General features: G+C 37.4%; 1 protein-coding gene across 42 annotated transcripts in view; it reads left to right on the top strand.

Moving 5' to 3' along the window:
- The window catches only part of svila (supervillin a), a 73459-nt gene that overhangs the window by 11998 nt on the left and 44710 nt on the right, over nt 1-16751 (top strand). For 19 of the 42 annotated variants that reach the window (XM_083556737.1, XM_083556731.1, XM_083556761.1 and 16 more), the window contains exon 1: nt 12120-12272. The exons of 14 other annotated variants lie outside the window; for them this stretch is intronic. In XM_083556737.1, coding sequence (XP_083412863.1) covers nt 12218-12272 — 55 coding nt within the window. In that variant the 5' untranslated portion in view covers nt 12120-12217. Of the gene's footprint in view, nt 1-882; nt 973-11644; nt 12273-16751 lie in introns of those variants that run through there. 9 more of the 42 variants (XM_083556743.1, XM_083556742.1, XM_083556741.1 and 6 more) reach the window with 5 other exon arrangements.

The following is a 16751-nucleotide window of genomic DNA, read 5'->3' as shown; positions in this document are numbered from 1 at the left end:
CCTATGCTAAATTGTAGGAGTGAATCAGTGAGGTGTGCCCTGAGATGAACTTGTGGTGGTTACTGAAAATGAATGAATAAAACAATTGTGCTCAAAATAAAAAATAAAATTACAAGCTCGAGCTAAAGTATTACACAGTTACTTTTTTTTTCAGTCACCATAGTCAACATATGCTTTGTCTTGTGCTTGATTTTATCAAATCAATTTGAATTTGTCAAATACATCGATAGAGTACGACATGCAGTGAAATGCTTTTTATGACTGTCCACTACGGATGAATGTATATGTAATATACTTTAATACTTTATTTTATTATATTATATTTCTAAGTATAAACTATAATGTATATAAAAAATCTTTAAAATATATCTACAAAATAAGAAAGAAAGGGGTGTGGGTATGGATATGACTGAGATTTTGTTAGTTGTTCATGTGCTGTATTAAAGTGTCACTGAGGTGGGCCAGTCCAGTGCAAGTGAATATATGTTAAATCTATTTAAATTAGATTTAACTTTTTAATATTCTAACCAACAGAACACACACAGACTTGATGAGGTTAGACATAGACTTGGTCATTTGTGTGACCCTGGCCTACATTCGTCTGACCAGCTTGCACTTCTCACTCCCTCACCTTAAATTGCCTGCCTGTAGTTGTTGGCACACTCCGGCATGGTGAAGCAGCGGTGGGAAAGCACCGTGTTGCTATATTTGTGTGCATTGATTTTCTCCCTGAAGCAAGTGGAGCTAGTGGCTTCTCATTTTTCTTCATGGGTGGGTGTGTGGATTGGATTGGGTGGGGGCTAAGGGGGGGGTTCATGTATGTCATGTCTACAATATGTGGCCCCTTGCTCTCCTGTCACTCTGTCTTTGACTGACATTCTGCACAGTTGAAGGTGTTTGCTAAAAAACTGTTAATTGTTCTCTGATGAAGGCTTATCTGTAATTAACAGAACGACAACACAGGGACCTACTGTAAGTTCACTGTTACTTTTTTTCTTTCCTTCCTGTTAGTGTTTTTATTTTTAGTAATTGCTTTAAGGTTGGCTGGTTTTGTCAGCTATGTTAGGGATGATGATGATGTGTATTTTTTTCAGTACATTATTATAATTAATTTCCATAATACCTATTTCTGAGTATCAAGTGTCAATGTTTTATGATTATGCTGTGCTTGTTTATTTATTTGTTTGTTACTTTGTGTGCATTTAAACATATTTATTTATCCAAGTGTCCATCCATCCATCTAGTTTAGCTCACACAAGTTTACTATCCAAAGTTGCTTAATGTCTGACAATTGGCTCAAACTCTGTCATATAGGTTTTTTACACGCTCTCTCATGTTATATTTGGTGTATGTCTATTTAAATAGCTTGTGTATTGATGATTAGAGAACTGATTGCAGTGGTCATACAGGTATTAAATAGACAATTACATCAGTTAATGACTCTTAGTGAGTCAGTGTAAATTTAGTAATGCAGCTAAATATGGTGCATGAAGTTTTCCTCATAAATGTGTGACTGGTTCTGTGGATGTCCGTTGTGTCAGATTAACTAATCCTCTAGCCTCTACAGCTGTCTTCTAAGCCCCACCTGCTTTTTCCTCTTTAGAATATAGAAGCTAAAATAGACCTCGCACACGTTCCCACACACTTCACACGCCAGCCTTTGTCCCTGCAGCTTGAAGTACACACGAGCAGTTGATTTTTAAGAGGCAAAGTCACTTTTATTTGCTGAGAGTAAAGGCAAATGATGGACCATGTGTAATATTTGGAGAAACACTCTCTCTCTCTCTCTCTCTCTCTCTCTCTCTGTCTCTGTCTCTGTCTGTAATTATCTCAGCGGGTGAATAAAATACAGTCTGTGTGGTGCTTCTAGCTTTGTACCCCCCAACATTAAGGGATTTTTAAAAGACACACCTCTAGGTACTTGTCAGTTATCTTATGTCAGATTAGAAACTTTCTCTCTTGCACTAAGATGTTCCAGCAGCCAAACCTTCTGAACTTTTAAAGAAATGTCTTTGAGTTTACCTTTTCATCAACGCTAAACATATTAAAGAATGCTGCAGTTATTTGATTATCTTGTGACCTCTATAATTTCCAATTACCATTCTCAGTATCTGTGAAATAATCACTTTTACCAGTAGTGCAACTTTATCTATCCATACTGTATCTTTTCTAGATTCTCAAGCTTTTTACACTCCTCCATGCAAATGTAGCACCGAAACTAACAAGTATGGAGGAAATTATGTAAAGATCATTGGTCAGACATGCAGTATACAAAATATTTCCAAAGCACACTCAATGTGGAATTGAAACATTTGACTGCAAACACACATGTAGCCAAAACATACAAATCTGTTTTTAGATTCACTTATGTCTGAGAATTTGACCATCAAGTATATTAGAAGCCAATGTACTTTTCGTCAGTTTTCTCAGAATCAGTTCAGACTTGATTACAATCGAGTTAAAACAATTATTATTATTATTATAATTTTTTTTTTATTTATTATATAAACAAGTTAAGGATAATGTCAAGGGTAACACAGAGGCCAAAAACCTTTCCTGTGTCTCGAACAGCCATATTTGTACAATGGTAAAGATGGCAGAAATGTTAATCTCTCACAGATACTGGAGATGCACCTAAATCACTACACACAATTTTATTTATAACACATTATCATGTGTCGGATTAGTGTAGCTACTGTCCTCCCAGCTCCTGTCATTCACTCATATACCCTCTGGTAGAATGTTTTCTTGTTTTTCTGTTTCACTAGAGGTTGAATCTACTGACACATCCAGTTTTGTTTCCTTGGCATGTCTTATTGTATATTTGCTCCCATTTTTAATTTAAAGGTTAACCATATAAATGTACCTTTTTATTTAGGAAGGAATTTGTACACTATTATACACTACCCTCTACATATTCCATAATGATATACTATCCTATTCCGTGTGGTGAGTTGCATGGCCATTGTGTCAGCAGTGCTTTTGCTGGCACTGACTAATATACACAAACACACACGAATGCCTCATGTAACCCCATGGGTGCACTGACATCAGTGACCAACACAAGCTTCCAGCTAGGGAAAAGAATGGACTCTTGAGCAAAGCATCCACTCAGCAAACACCTGTCCTTATTGGGGCAATGGGCAGAGAGAGGTGTGCAGCAGTTTGTGATTATTTTAGGGAAATGGGAAGCTTTGTTGTTTTGACCTTATACTGTTTGTTGAATTAAAATTATTATTTTTCCACAGGACACATTGAGAATGAAGTTCTGAATACGCTACAGAACTTTCTGTATAGTGCATCAGAGTTGAATTACTGTCACAACTAGGTTGCTAGTTAGACAATATCTATGGTGAGCTAACAGCAGGTTTGTACTGACGAATAAGTGGCAAAAAAAACTTTTTTTCCCAGGGTTCTTTGGAAGTACAAAGACTGATAAGAACTGCATGGCTATTCTGCCAGCTGGCCCACTCTTCGTCCCTTATTAAACCAAATTTAGCAATCAATATCAAGACATTTTCTAAAGCTTGCCCATGGTCAGAATTGCAATATGTATCCCAGTACAGGTGGTAAGACAATCTAAAAAAGCCAGAATAGTTTGTGATGGTTAGAAATTTTTCTGTATGATAACCAACTCTTAAAAATATCATGGAGTCATGGTCATTTCAAAATGCATGTCAGTGGTAAAAGGTTAAGAAACAAATTTATTAATGGTTCTGTAAAAGTCTCTGTTCACATCCTTGTCTTTCTTTTCGGCTTCTCCCGTTAGGGGTCGCCACAGCGGATCCTCCGCACGTTTGATTTGGCATGTTCACATCCTTGTCTATGTAACAAAAAATCTAATCCTGTAAATGTTGCATCCTGCAAAGCATACATTTCAAGAAAGCCCTTCCACGAAGTTTCCGTCATTGTCATTATATCACATTGTCTTTAGTGCAGCAGAGTGCAGCACTGTTTAGCCTTAATAGATGGTTGTTTTCATTTAGCTATGGTCAATAATGTAAAAAGCTCCTGTGCATTAGAAAACCATTATGCTAATGCTAATAGCATGATTGTAATCCAAGCAGAAGTACCAATGTATTGTTTACAAAAATTCCAGATTACATGGAAAGATTTTCAGTGCAGTGTGTATTCCGTGTGTGGAGAAATCGAAGGTGGCACTAGAATGATTTTTGCAGGCCAAAGGGAGGGGATTTTGAAAGTTTTCGAAAGTTGCAGCTGGATTCAAATGGATGAGAAACACTGGAACTGGCAGATGCAATATACAAAAACACATTTTAATCTGTATTTTGTAAGTCAATGATGAGGTAACTTTCCAACCATATAACATGAAACTGTGATACTTTCACCATATGTGTCATCAGTTTGTTCTAGAAATGAAGTCCAACACTTTAATCCCGGGTGAGTTTGAGCAGGAAAATCATCATACAGTTGTCAAGCAACCCTAATTTAGAGTTTAGTCAAGTTAACCTTTCATCTGTAGTCTCACAACACTGCCCATTCCAACTCTACAGACTTCGAGTAACCTCAGCCCCCTGCCATACCCTCTGCACTCACTTTGATGTTAGAAAGATCAGATCAACCGCACTGTGATCTGGAGCTAAGATCCGAGTCCAGATTGCCACAAGCTCCGGTAAGAATATCTCCCTCGTCAGCTCTCATTCTGGATGGTGGAATGTGTCTCTGTTTGCTAGGGAGCCAGAGCTCTGTTGGAGACCCCACAGCTCCATCCTGTCCTTTTGAATAGCTATTAAACCAAAACAATGAACGTGCATTTAAAGGTCAGTACAAGTAAATTTAACATTTTGTAACTGAATGCAATCGGAAGACAGATTTTTATTTTCTGCGTTCTTCAGAATGATTGTCTATACAAAGTAAATGCGGCAAATCTGAGAGTATAGTGCTTATTGGTTTAGTGTGTGTGTGTGTGTGTGTGTGTGTGTGTGTGTGTGTGTGTGTGTGTGTGTGTGTGTGTGTGTGTGTGTGTGTGTGTGTGTGTGTGTGTGTGTGTGTGTGTGTGTATATATATATATATATATATATATATATATATATATATATATATATATATATATATATATATACACATACATACACAGTGAGGAAAATAAGTATTTGAACACCCTGCTATTTTGCAAGTTCTCCCACTTTATAGATAGATAGATAGATAGATAGATAGATAGATAGATAGATAGATAGATAGATAGATAGATAGATAGATAGATAGATAGATAGATAGATAGATAGATAGATAGATAGATATGCTTAATTAAATACAAGTATACTCTGTGTTCATAGTACCTTGTAAGTGGTAATTGTCAAGTTGTCTTAGCAAAATTGTCCCTCTCTTCACATTTTAACATGCGCAGTAGGGAAAAATAACATTAATGCCTTCACAAAAGCCTGACTTTGGTATAACAAAGCTGCTTTAACTGCACATTTTCAGTTACATGCCTGAGTGGCTACTGTCACTCTTCTCTAGTGAACATCAAAGTTTCATGCAACATTTTCAGCTGTAATTGTAGAATAGATTACACTACTCTAAGCTAGTCAGTGAATTCTAGCATTATAGTAGTTGCAAGCCAGCTTATGTCATTGATAACTGTAAAGTTGTTGATTACCTTCCCAAACCAGCAATTAGTATCATCTGTGTTATAGATATAGTGGGTCACTTTGACTATGCGTTAATCTTAAGCAATATAAATTCATTTAAAACACTGCCGTGTTGATTTAATATCACTTTGTAAATGGGGAGCTGGTACTTGAAAACTTCAAATGAACAAATCTGTGGAGATTAAATGTAATTCTTCCCCAAACTGTTCTGACAAAATTGGAGTTACACAGTTGTAGGATGTCTTTGAATGCAGTAGCATTACATTTTCCTTTTACTTGTCACTTGATGCAAACCTGTAACAGCATGACAATGCCTCTCTGCACTCTCAAGTACTTTTCATGAAGATATGGTTTACAGAAGTTGGATTGAAAGATTTTGGGTGGCCTGCTATAGAGCACCAACCTCAATCCTATTCAAGACCTTTGAAATGAATTGAAACGCTGACTGCATCCCAGGCTTCTTCACCCTACATCTTTCCTGATTTTACTAACGTCCTTGCGGCTAAATGAGCGCAAATCTCCACAAGCACACTCCAAAATCTAGTGGAACATCTTCCCAGAAGAGTGGAGGTCTTTACAGCAGCAAATGGAATTAAATGGGCAATAGGATGTTCAAAAGGCACATACAAATTTTTACGGTCAGGTGTCCACAAATCTTTCTGGAAATTATTGTATTAATATGACAAATAGCTTTCTGTTAACTACCTGGCCAGCTGTGTTTTAATACTCCCTTTAGTTTTATGTTCTAGTGATCATTAATATTTCAATAGTTTCCAAATATAAAACAATCTCTATCATTCTGTCTATCTTCAGTACAAAATTTGCTGTCTAGGTCTCTTGTCAGGGTCCTGCGATTAAAACCTTTGGTATTTGCATTTGATTACGTTACTGATTACTTAAGATAAAGTAAGATACGATTTATACAGACATTTTCACCTAATAAAGTACTTTGCTAAGAAGCTTTGAAAATATATTGTATAAACAAGTTAGTTTCTCTAGGGGGAGCCAGACTGAAATCTAGGTAAACCACAGTGAGCAGGTATACATTGAGCACTTTAGGTGTAGGCCAGGGTACTGTAATGTGATTCTTTTTTTTGGTAAGATAGACTTAAACAGATTTTTAACAGACTTTTACAGCCATAATAATATAATCCATTTAATGGTCAAGGATCTGGAAAACATCATTATCAAAAGAATGACATCTCTCTGCTTTTCATTTGAAATGTAAGCTTTATGCAGATCTAGATTGAAAAATAGGTAGACCATTTCTCAAATACTGAGTCAGTTTTGCCTGCTAATGAGCCACTACAGATAATTGTTCCATATTTATTCAGCATTGTAATGTGATTCAACATCAGATACTGTGTTAATGACAAAATGTTGCAGTCAGTGTTACTAGTTAAGTACGAAAGAATTACTGATCTTTTGATACGTGGTTCATGCACTGTAAAGTATAGAGAAAGTAAAAAATAAAATGTGCAACCAAGTCACAAAGAAACTTTAATGGAGCCGATCCACAGCACCATTCTGTCAACATTCTGGCACAAGCATATGTTGCATAATCGTGTATAAACCTGTCACTCAAGTGTTCTGTAACACACATTCTACATTAACATACTTCAACCAAACTAACCTCTACCACTCTGCTATATAGAGTACATAATATATAAATGTACCTCTTTTAAGTCTAGCCCACGTCATGTGTATGATTTATATGGTGTATGTAAACACAAGCAAGGTCTTGCAAAGCAAACCAAATGGAAATGCTGACAGGTTTCTTTAGACTGGTGAGACTACGTAGACTTTCCACATTCTGAAAATTCCATTACTGTACCTCAGTGCCAAATTGTAATAATGCTACCACTCGTAAACATTGCATACATAGCATTAGAGTGAAAATGTTATGTCTCTATGCATACATATGCTTGCTTTAGATATGTTGATGCAAATGCCATTTTTGAGATTTGGTTAAAACAGGATATGAAAGGAATAACCTGGCAATAGTTTTCAAGTTAAAACTATTTGCCACTGGTATTTAAGTAACTTTGTCATTGTCCTTTTTTTTTTTTTTTTTTTAACTTGAAAACATCTATTTTCTTAGTTCAAGATATTTTTATATATATATATATATATATATATATATATATATATATATATATATATATATATATATATATATATATATATATATATATATATATATATATATACAGTGAGGAAAATAAGTATTTGAACACCCTGCTATTTTGCAAGTTCTCCCACTTAGAAATCATGGAGGGGTCTGAAATTGTCATCGTAGGTGCATGTCCACTGTGAGAGACATAATCTAAAAAAATAAATCCCGAAATAACAATATATGATTTTAAAACTATTTATTTGTATGATACAGCTGCAAATAAATATTTGAACACCTGAGAAAGTCAATGTTAATATTTGGTACAGTAGCCCTTGTTTGCAATTACAGAGGTCAAACGTTTCCTGTAGTTTTTCACCAGGTTTGCACACACTGCAGGAGGGATTTTGGCCCACTCCTCCACACAGATCTTCTGTAGATCAGTCAGGTTTCTGGCCTGTCGCTGAGAAACACGGAGTTTGAGCTCCCTCCAAAGATTCTCTATTGGGTTTAGGTCTGGAGACTGGCTAGACCACGCCAGAACCTTGATATGCTTCTTACAGAGCCACTCCTTGGTTATCCTGGCTGTGTGCTTCGGGTCATTGTCATGTTGGAAGACCCAGCCTCGACCCATCTTCAATGCTCTAACTGAGGGAAGGAGGTTGTTCCCCAAAATCTCGCAATACATGGCCCTGGTCATCCTCTCCTTAATACAGTGCAGTCGCCCTGTCCCATGTGCAAAAAAAACACCCCCAAAGCATGATGCTACCACCCCCATGCTTCACAGTAAGGATGGTGTTCTTGGGAAGGTACTCATCAGTCTTCTTCCTCCAAACACGTTTAGTGGAATTCTGACCCAAAAGTTCTATTTTGGTCTCATCTGACCACATGACTTTCTCCCATGACTCCTCTGGATCATCCAAATGGTCATTGGCAAACTTAAGAAGTGCCTGGACATGTGCTGGTTTAAGCAGGGGAACCTTCCGTGCCATGCATGATTTCGAACCATGACGTCTTAGTGTATTACCAACAGTAACCTTGGAAACGGTGGTCCCAGCTCTTTTCAGGTCATTGACCAGCTCCTCCTGTGTAGTTCTGGGCTGATTTCTCACCTTCCTTAGGACCATTGAGACCCCACGAGGTGAGATCTTGCATGAAGCCCCAGTCCGAGGGAGATTGACAGTCATGTTTAGCTTCTTTCATTTTCTAATGATTGCTCTAACAGTGGACCTTTTTTCACCAAGCTGCTTGGCAATTTCCCCGTAGCCTTTTCCAGCCTTGTGGAGGTGTACAATTTTGTCTCTAGTGTCTTTGGACAGCTCTTTGGTCTTGGCCATGTTAGTAGTTGGATTCTTACTGATTGTATGGGGTGGACAGGTGTCTTTATGCAGCTAACGACCTCAAACAGGTGCATCTAATTTAGGATAATAAATGTAGTGGAGGTGGACATTTTAAAGGCAGACTAACAGGTCTTTGAGTGTCAGAATTCTAGCTGATAGACAGGTGTTCAAATACTTATTTGCAGCTGTATCATACAAATAAATAGTTTAAAAATCATATATTGTGATTTCTGGATTTTTTTTTTTTAGATTATGTCTCTCACAGTGGACATGCACCTACGATGACAATTTCAGACCCCTCCATGATTTCTAAGTGGGAGAACTTGCAAAATAGCAGGGTGTTCGAATACTTATTTTCCTCACTGTATATATATTACTTTTCAATCTTTAATTTATCTGATAAAGAGAATTCCATATTTTTTTTTTCCCCTTTAAAAACCATATGTGGAAGATGTAATGTCCAGCACTTTAAAAAAATTAAGTGCAAATTCAGTGATTTCAAGTTATAAACTTTAATACAGTAATGTCAAAAAATGTAATTGAAAAAATCCAGAATAAAATGGCAGCAATCACGCACGTTTTCAGACATGTTTTAATTTATTGTCATCAGGTTAAGTAATCAAGGTTACAAAGCATAATAGGTCACCTTTGTCTTAACTTGTACCTTTATCCCTCTTAAGCAGTGTACTTGAGTTTACTGTCTCCAGTTTAGTTGGATCTTATTTAAAGATTTACTTCCCAGTGGAGTATCACATAAGCAACATCAGGCCAAGCTGAAAATCTGTACCCTTGTGTGCACCCACAGGCACCCATGCATGTGCCATCAACCTTTAACAATGCGCTTTACATAATGGGATGAGGTCATGCGTATTCCATGTGTCTCTTGAGACAAACGTTCTCGTACAGGACCATTTTATACAGTTTATTATGTCTAATGAGAAGTGTAGCCCTCACCACAGATGAATAAACCACTTAGTAGGTTCCAGTTGAAGTCAGACATCATATAGTCAGTGGTGGGTTTAGTCCCAACCTTATAGAATCTCAAGTGCTGATTATTTGGAGCATTAGCTCATGCTGTGGAATGTCTTTGATCTTGTCAGTTCGTGTTCTGTAATGGTTCCTGAAAAAGGGGCTTTAGATCTCTTACACAGCCTTCACATCATTCTGATTTGCAGGGTTTAAGCTATAGGGGAAGTGCCCATGTGTATTTAAATGACAATGTTCATTTTTGCTTCAGTTCTCTCCCAGTTTCTGCAGGAACTGTGTCTGCATGAGAGCGTGTTTCAGTGATAAGTGTTGCAGTGGAAACATTGAAGGCAGGATAATGTGCCAGAAATAGTCTAGTCTAAATGCCATTCTGCATGTGCCCTTGACCTCTCACCAACGGTGTTCTAACCCTTTCTCTGGCCATATCTCCCCCTCTACCCACCTTTTTTCTAGCATGTCTACATCTTTCCTTTTTGATCCTCTTTTGCTTTGCAGCTGGTTTCATTTTGCCTCCCTTTCCACTATCCAATGTTTATTATTAATTTATCTTTCAAAACTTTATTATCTTCCTTACCCCCTACCTTCTTTTTCAGTCCCTCAAAATGTATTTCTGTTCTTTTTGCAATGTTTTTTTGTGTTTTGTCTTCCTTCTGTCTTGACCATGTTTTTTTGGGTTTTTTTTTTTACCAATTTATTCAAAGGGCTGGATTTGTGCTGGCTCTACACATAACCCTGACCTCTACCCCATTGAACTTACTATGGAATGAAACATGGACATGAATGCTGTATATGAAATGCTGTATATGAAACATATACAGCATTGCCTTTTTTTTAATGCTCTAGTGGGTAAATGGGCAGATATCCACATTCATGTTGCAAAATCTAGGATAAACCCGTCCCATTGGATTTGAGGTTATTAAAACAGAGGAGAGGACAAACTTTGAAATGGGATGTTAAAGCACACAACTGTGATAAAGTATTCACATACTTTTGATCATGCATTCCATGTCGCCATTTGTGAGGTATCAGATTTTAGGTCCTTTAGTCTGTAAATTAAAGAATTAAATAGATGAATGCTTTAGGGGCTGACGTAGGGTTTTTCACCAGTGATAAAGCAGGTCTAATAGAGTAAATATTTCATCACTATATAATTTGGTATCAGTGTTGAAGCAGATGTGTTGAATGTGAGGTGGTATATGTGAAAGAATAGAGAAATAACTTTATTGTAATTCATTTAGACAAGTGTCCTTGTACTATTGTACAACTGGGGTATTTGCTACAGGAATGCAGGGTTCTTTTTTGGAGGAACTTGCTCCGTGTATAGGTAAAGTGAAACCCCCCTAACACAAACACGCACTCGCACACTTTAGAGGTAGTTCTGTTCATTATGCTGTATGATCAGTGTCTCTCCCCCTCTTTCTTGCTCTCATTCTGCACTAGCGCTGTCCATGTGTCATCGCTCAGTGGAATTTCTCATTCCTGTGGGGCGGTCCTTCCTTTCTCTCTCTTTCTTCATTCTTCCTCTGCTGTGCTTTGGTTTTAAAAGTACAGTGCATAAACACACACACAACCACACACCCTTCCCCTTTTCAATTCAGTAATCTGATTAGCATTATTTGAACAGCTTAGCACAGTGCTGCATTAGCCTGTTAGCTGTTCTTCTGCCAGCAGTCAGTAGGCTCTGATCCAGCTCTATGCAGTCCAGATCCAGCTCTAACGGACGAAACACTTAAACGAGTGCACTTTCAGAGGAGCTGCTCTACGTTGTTCATCCTGCTGCCCTGTCTCTGTCATGCTAATGCTAATCACTCTCTCTGCTTTATATTCAGCCTCTCTTTCTTTCTTCACATTTTGTGCTATTGTTTGCCTTATCTCTCCATTTCCTTCTTTCACTCTCTCTTTCTCTCACTCACTCTCTTCCTCAACCCTGCATGAGCGCTGACTGTCCGAGGACTCCTGCAGGCGAGTCTGCATCACCTTGAAGTTCGCTGCTGCCTCCCCGCAGTCCCCTCCCTCCATACTCCTCCTTCAGTCCTTCTCTTGCTCTCCTCCTCCTCCTCCCCCACCACCTCTTTCACATCCTCCTTTATTTCCATCTCTGTCCTTTTTTCCTCTCTCTCTCTAGTTGTCCTCATTCCAGTCTTCTCTTTATCTTTTTTCCAAAATGTATCAGAACGTGTGGATTGCCAACTATCTCAGCCATGTCAAGTGCTGTCAAGGTGAGTGAGAGGAGAGCAGAGGTTTGGTGATTGGTCCCTCCTGTTACTCTGCATTATTTTGTTTATTAGGGCTGCTTTAGAAATATGGAGATGTAGCCTCCAAGGACATGCTGATTAAGAACAAAAGACTTTCTGGGAGTAAGTGATAGAAAGAAAGCAAAAAAAAAAAAAAACCTTTCAACAAACACAGAGTGAAACCTTCTTGGCTCTTTGACACTTTTTTTTCTCTCATAGGAATTTATTCAGTAGTTAAATGTTAAAGCACGTATTTCTGGTATATCTGTGGCAGCTGTCTGTCTGTTTGACTTTAACAGTGCATGAAGCGCTTTCACTGTTCAGCTGCCAAATTGTAGGTTTATGGTTTTGTTTTGGCCTCTGTGTATATTTGCTTGGGACATGACTTCGTTTATCCGCTGTGTTTTGTTGGTTAAATGCAGGGAAATTCATAACATGTGTGGGACAGTGTTAATGTTGCACTGTCGGGCTCACTTTTAACTATTAAACCTTTTGTCAGTGTGTAACACGCTCTCGAATGTGTCCATAAAACAGTAATGGCTTGAAGTGATTAGACAGTAAAATGGGTTTAATATGTTCATATGTTCTTCAGCTCAACTGTGGCTGCACAAACTCTCACGCTGGCCTTCATCATGTGTAGTTTCTAAAGAAGCCAGGTATTCTTAGATGTGCTTAGTTTGACACACATAATATAAGTTTGGCTCATGATGTAACTGGTTATAGATATTGAAATGACAAACTTCCTATTGGGGTAATCCTGTGTCACTAGAAAGCTAATTCTTCATTAGCAGTGCCATGTGCTGCAGTGAACCCCAGCTGCCATGCCACCCTGACAGTTTGCATTGAAACGCAGCAATTCAACTAGGCAGTTTTTTTTTAATTCCCCCCCACATTTTAAAATATTTTGTCTACAAAATGTCTAACTTCTGAATTTTTTTTTTTTACTACCACCAATAATATACTAATATTGCAACACTTAAACATTGTTGTTATGAACTGTGTTTTCGTCATTTTGCTTTAAGGCAAATTGCAGCAAGCCAAATAATCTTAACTGCAAAATGAATTAACTTTAGTTATAAATACAGCCTTATTATTATATGCTGCTAACCAGGTTGTGACATGTTCTGTCTCGTGCTTATTGGCTCTAGATGATTGTAGCATGACTTCACATAAGCCTGCATGACTTGTGCATTCGGTCACTCTTATCTCCACTTCAGAACATTATCTATCATTGTCTGCTCTTTAAAACAGGTGTGCAGCTTGAATGCAGTATCTCATGATAAAAGAAATTACTATGCCAATGAATGCCAAATTAATTACATAGCCAGGATTTTTCTTTTCACGGCCACGTAGTTTTACTATTAGGGCTGGGTTTTAACTCTTTCAGAAATGAACGGGTGTGGCGGAGTGTGTATGTGCGTGTGAGTGAGGAGCTGTGGAATAGCAGGCATGCCATTAATTGTCACACCAGACCGTATTATTAGTTTATGGCCCCATGATGGCTGTAAGCCAAGCAGATCGGCCATTATCTGAAATATACTAGTAGCAATATGTTTGTAGTTTATAAAGCATTGTTTATGATACCCTATGATAGTTCTTGTATTTAATTAAAGTTGGTGGTTATCACTCACTCTTGGATTGCTTGTCCTTGTTTGTATCCAGGATACTAGATCTATGTTCAGAAAATCATGTCCAAGTCCTACACCAAGAGAACAGATGGTGATATTTTATAAGGATATTGTTGTAGCATGGCAAAAGGCATTGTAATTTCATGCAGCCTTGAAGAATTTGACATTTCATTGCAGTATGTGCAGGAGCATGTCCTCTGTGAGGTGTTTTTAATAATCCATGAATGAATTAAAAGAAAGGTACTTTACAGCACAGTGAAATTCTTTCTTCTCATATCCCAACGTTGTTAGGAAGCTGAGGTCAGAGCACAGGGTCAGCCATGTTACAGCGCTTCTGGAGCACAGAGGATTAAGGGCCGCTCAAGGGCCCCAAATCAGCAGCTTGGGAATCCTGGGATTCGAACTCCCAACCTTTCGATCAGTAATCCAGAATATTTTGGGGAAATAGGGTCAGCCAGAGCTGCTTAGCTCTGTCACTTTCATTAGAAAGCAGCTCATGATTGGATACTATTATAGTTTGCTTCTAGTTTTAATATAAGGTATGCTACATGAGGCTAATCAGTGACGGATTTTATCCATTTCTGGTTACATGTGATCTAGATCGAACTATTTTATATTAGTGCACGAACCCCTATTGATTAGATTTGCATATTGTGCAATCTATAAAATGATAAAAATATATTGTGTTTAAAATCTTTTGAATAAGACTGCATATTATTTCATGAGAGCGCATCAGTTTGGGGCTGGCAGTGAGAGAGATTACAGATGAAAGTATTGAGAAAGATGCTTATTCATCTTTATTATCAGTGAGTCACTCCTTGGAGAGAATAAGTGTCTGAAATTACAATTGCTGGTGGCTACAAGCCTGATGAGCCTGATGAGCCAGGTGTCGTTTGCTGTCGTTATCTATTTTGTTAGTTAATCAATATTAATGGTGAGAAGCTGTGATACTGTTAGTAGTGAGTGTGTGATTCCAAGCTCTTGATTTTATCCAATATGATTAAACAATGAATGTGTTTTCTTTCGACAACTTTAATTTTCATTATTTTTTTTTTCCCTTTTTGCGCTCTGTGTGTTTTTGTGCGTCTCTTAGCATCGCTATCTCTCTACACATTTTTGCCTGATCAGCTGGTGCTGTGCTTCATGAGGTGAAAGGAGATTTCTAGGCAGTGAGGAATGTTTTTAGGGGATACTCTTCCCAGCTGTGAAAACACTCTCGATACCAAAACATAACAGAGTACTGAGAGTAGCTCCAGAGCTCTTGTTTACTCTGCCATCTCAAATGATGTTTATAACAAGTGAGGGAGCTGTAACAATGACCCATCATTGCTTAAGATTTGGATATGAAAGGGTAGATTTGGAATAAGAATTGTGGAGGTGTCTGTGGGGGTGCTGGTTGGAATTAAGACAGTGAAGTGGTCATGTGATGCTTGTATATTATTCATCTTTTGCTTTTATAAGAATTGTTATTGTTTTAGTTGTATCACCACATCTGGGTGATTGTTCATGTCCTTTGTAGAAACATGAATTAAACATGTACAATGCTTGTTTAAACCACAGTATCGTTTTAAAATCTTACTAGTGTACTTTGTGATTAGTAGGGGTGTAATGGCATGTAAAATTCTTGGTGTACTGTCCTCTATATACGTCCTCTGTATATTTCGACAGCAAGCTAAACTCCACCCTCATCAAATCACAGACACGATTTATCCAATGCCTCTTTTCAAGCTTTAATAAGGATAGGTAAAACTAGGAGATAAAGAAAGTAAACAATAAATAATAAAATTCACTTTCAATATACACACACACAAGTAAACACTTACAAATGCTATATCCCTCCATATCGATTTACCAGGTATATCATAGTAAACAAAGGAACATTACAGCTCTCTTTCCCATGCAAAAAGGTACATATATAAACAAACATATGAATTACCAATCCAACAAATAATCAAATGTTATTAATGCTACATGAATAAGAAACAATAAACATACCGACGAAGCTACCAAAGGCCATGGAGGAATGCAGATTGTTGCCGAATCACTGTAGCACATGTTCAAAACTGCACATCATGGAAAATGCTAACTTCCTTGTTGGTCATCTTATTAGTCACATGGTAACACAATATATGATTATCAAGACGTCCATTAGGGGGAGACAACTATTAACACACAATTAGATTTTAATTATTATTTAACAATAACTGTAACAGAACACACTATTCAGTATGTAACTTGGATTTTTAAGTCACGGATCGTTTTAAATCTTCTGTATGGTTTGGGAGAAGAAATGCCAAACATAAAATTGGCTGTTGTTTTTTTTTAACCTTGTTTATTGTAATAGCATTTGTGAATATCAGCAGTTTACAATGTTTTAAAAAATGTAAATAAAATGCTTGGTTTAAAAAAAAAAAAAAAAAAACGTGTGTGTGTGTGTGTATGCATATATGTATATATACAGTGAGGAAAATAAGTATTTGAACACCCTGCTATTTTGCAAGTTCTCCCACTTAGAAACCATGGAGGGGTCTGAAATTGTCATCGTAGGTGCATGTCCACTGTGAGAGACATAATCTAAAAAAAAAATCCAGAAATCACAATGTATGATTTTTTAACTATTTATTTGTATGATACAGCTGCAAATAAGTATTTGAACACCTGAGAAAGTCAATGTTAATATTTGGTACAGTAGCCTTTGTTTGCAATTATAGAGGTCAAATGTTTCCTGTAGTTTTTCACCAGGTTTGCACACACTGCAGGAGGGATTTTGGCCCACTCCTCCACACAGATCTTCTTTAGATCAGTCCGGTTTCTGGCCTGTCGCTGAGAAACACGG

This window comes from Silurus aristotelis (genome assembly GCF_946808225.1).
Source record: "Silurus aristotelis genome assembly, chromosome: 12".
NCBI lineage: Eukaryota > Metazoa > Chordata > Actinopteri > Siluriformes > Siluridae > Silurus > Silurus aristotelis.
This window is presented reverse-complemented; position numbering and strand designations above follow the sequence as displayed.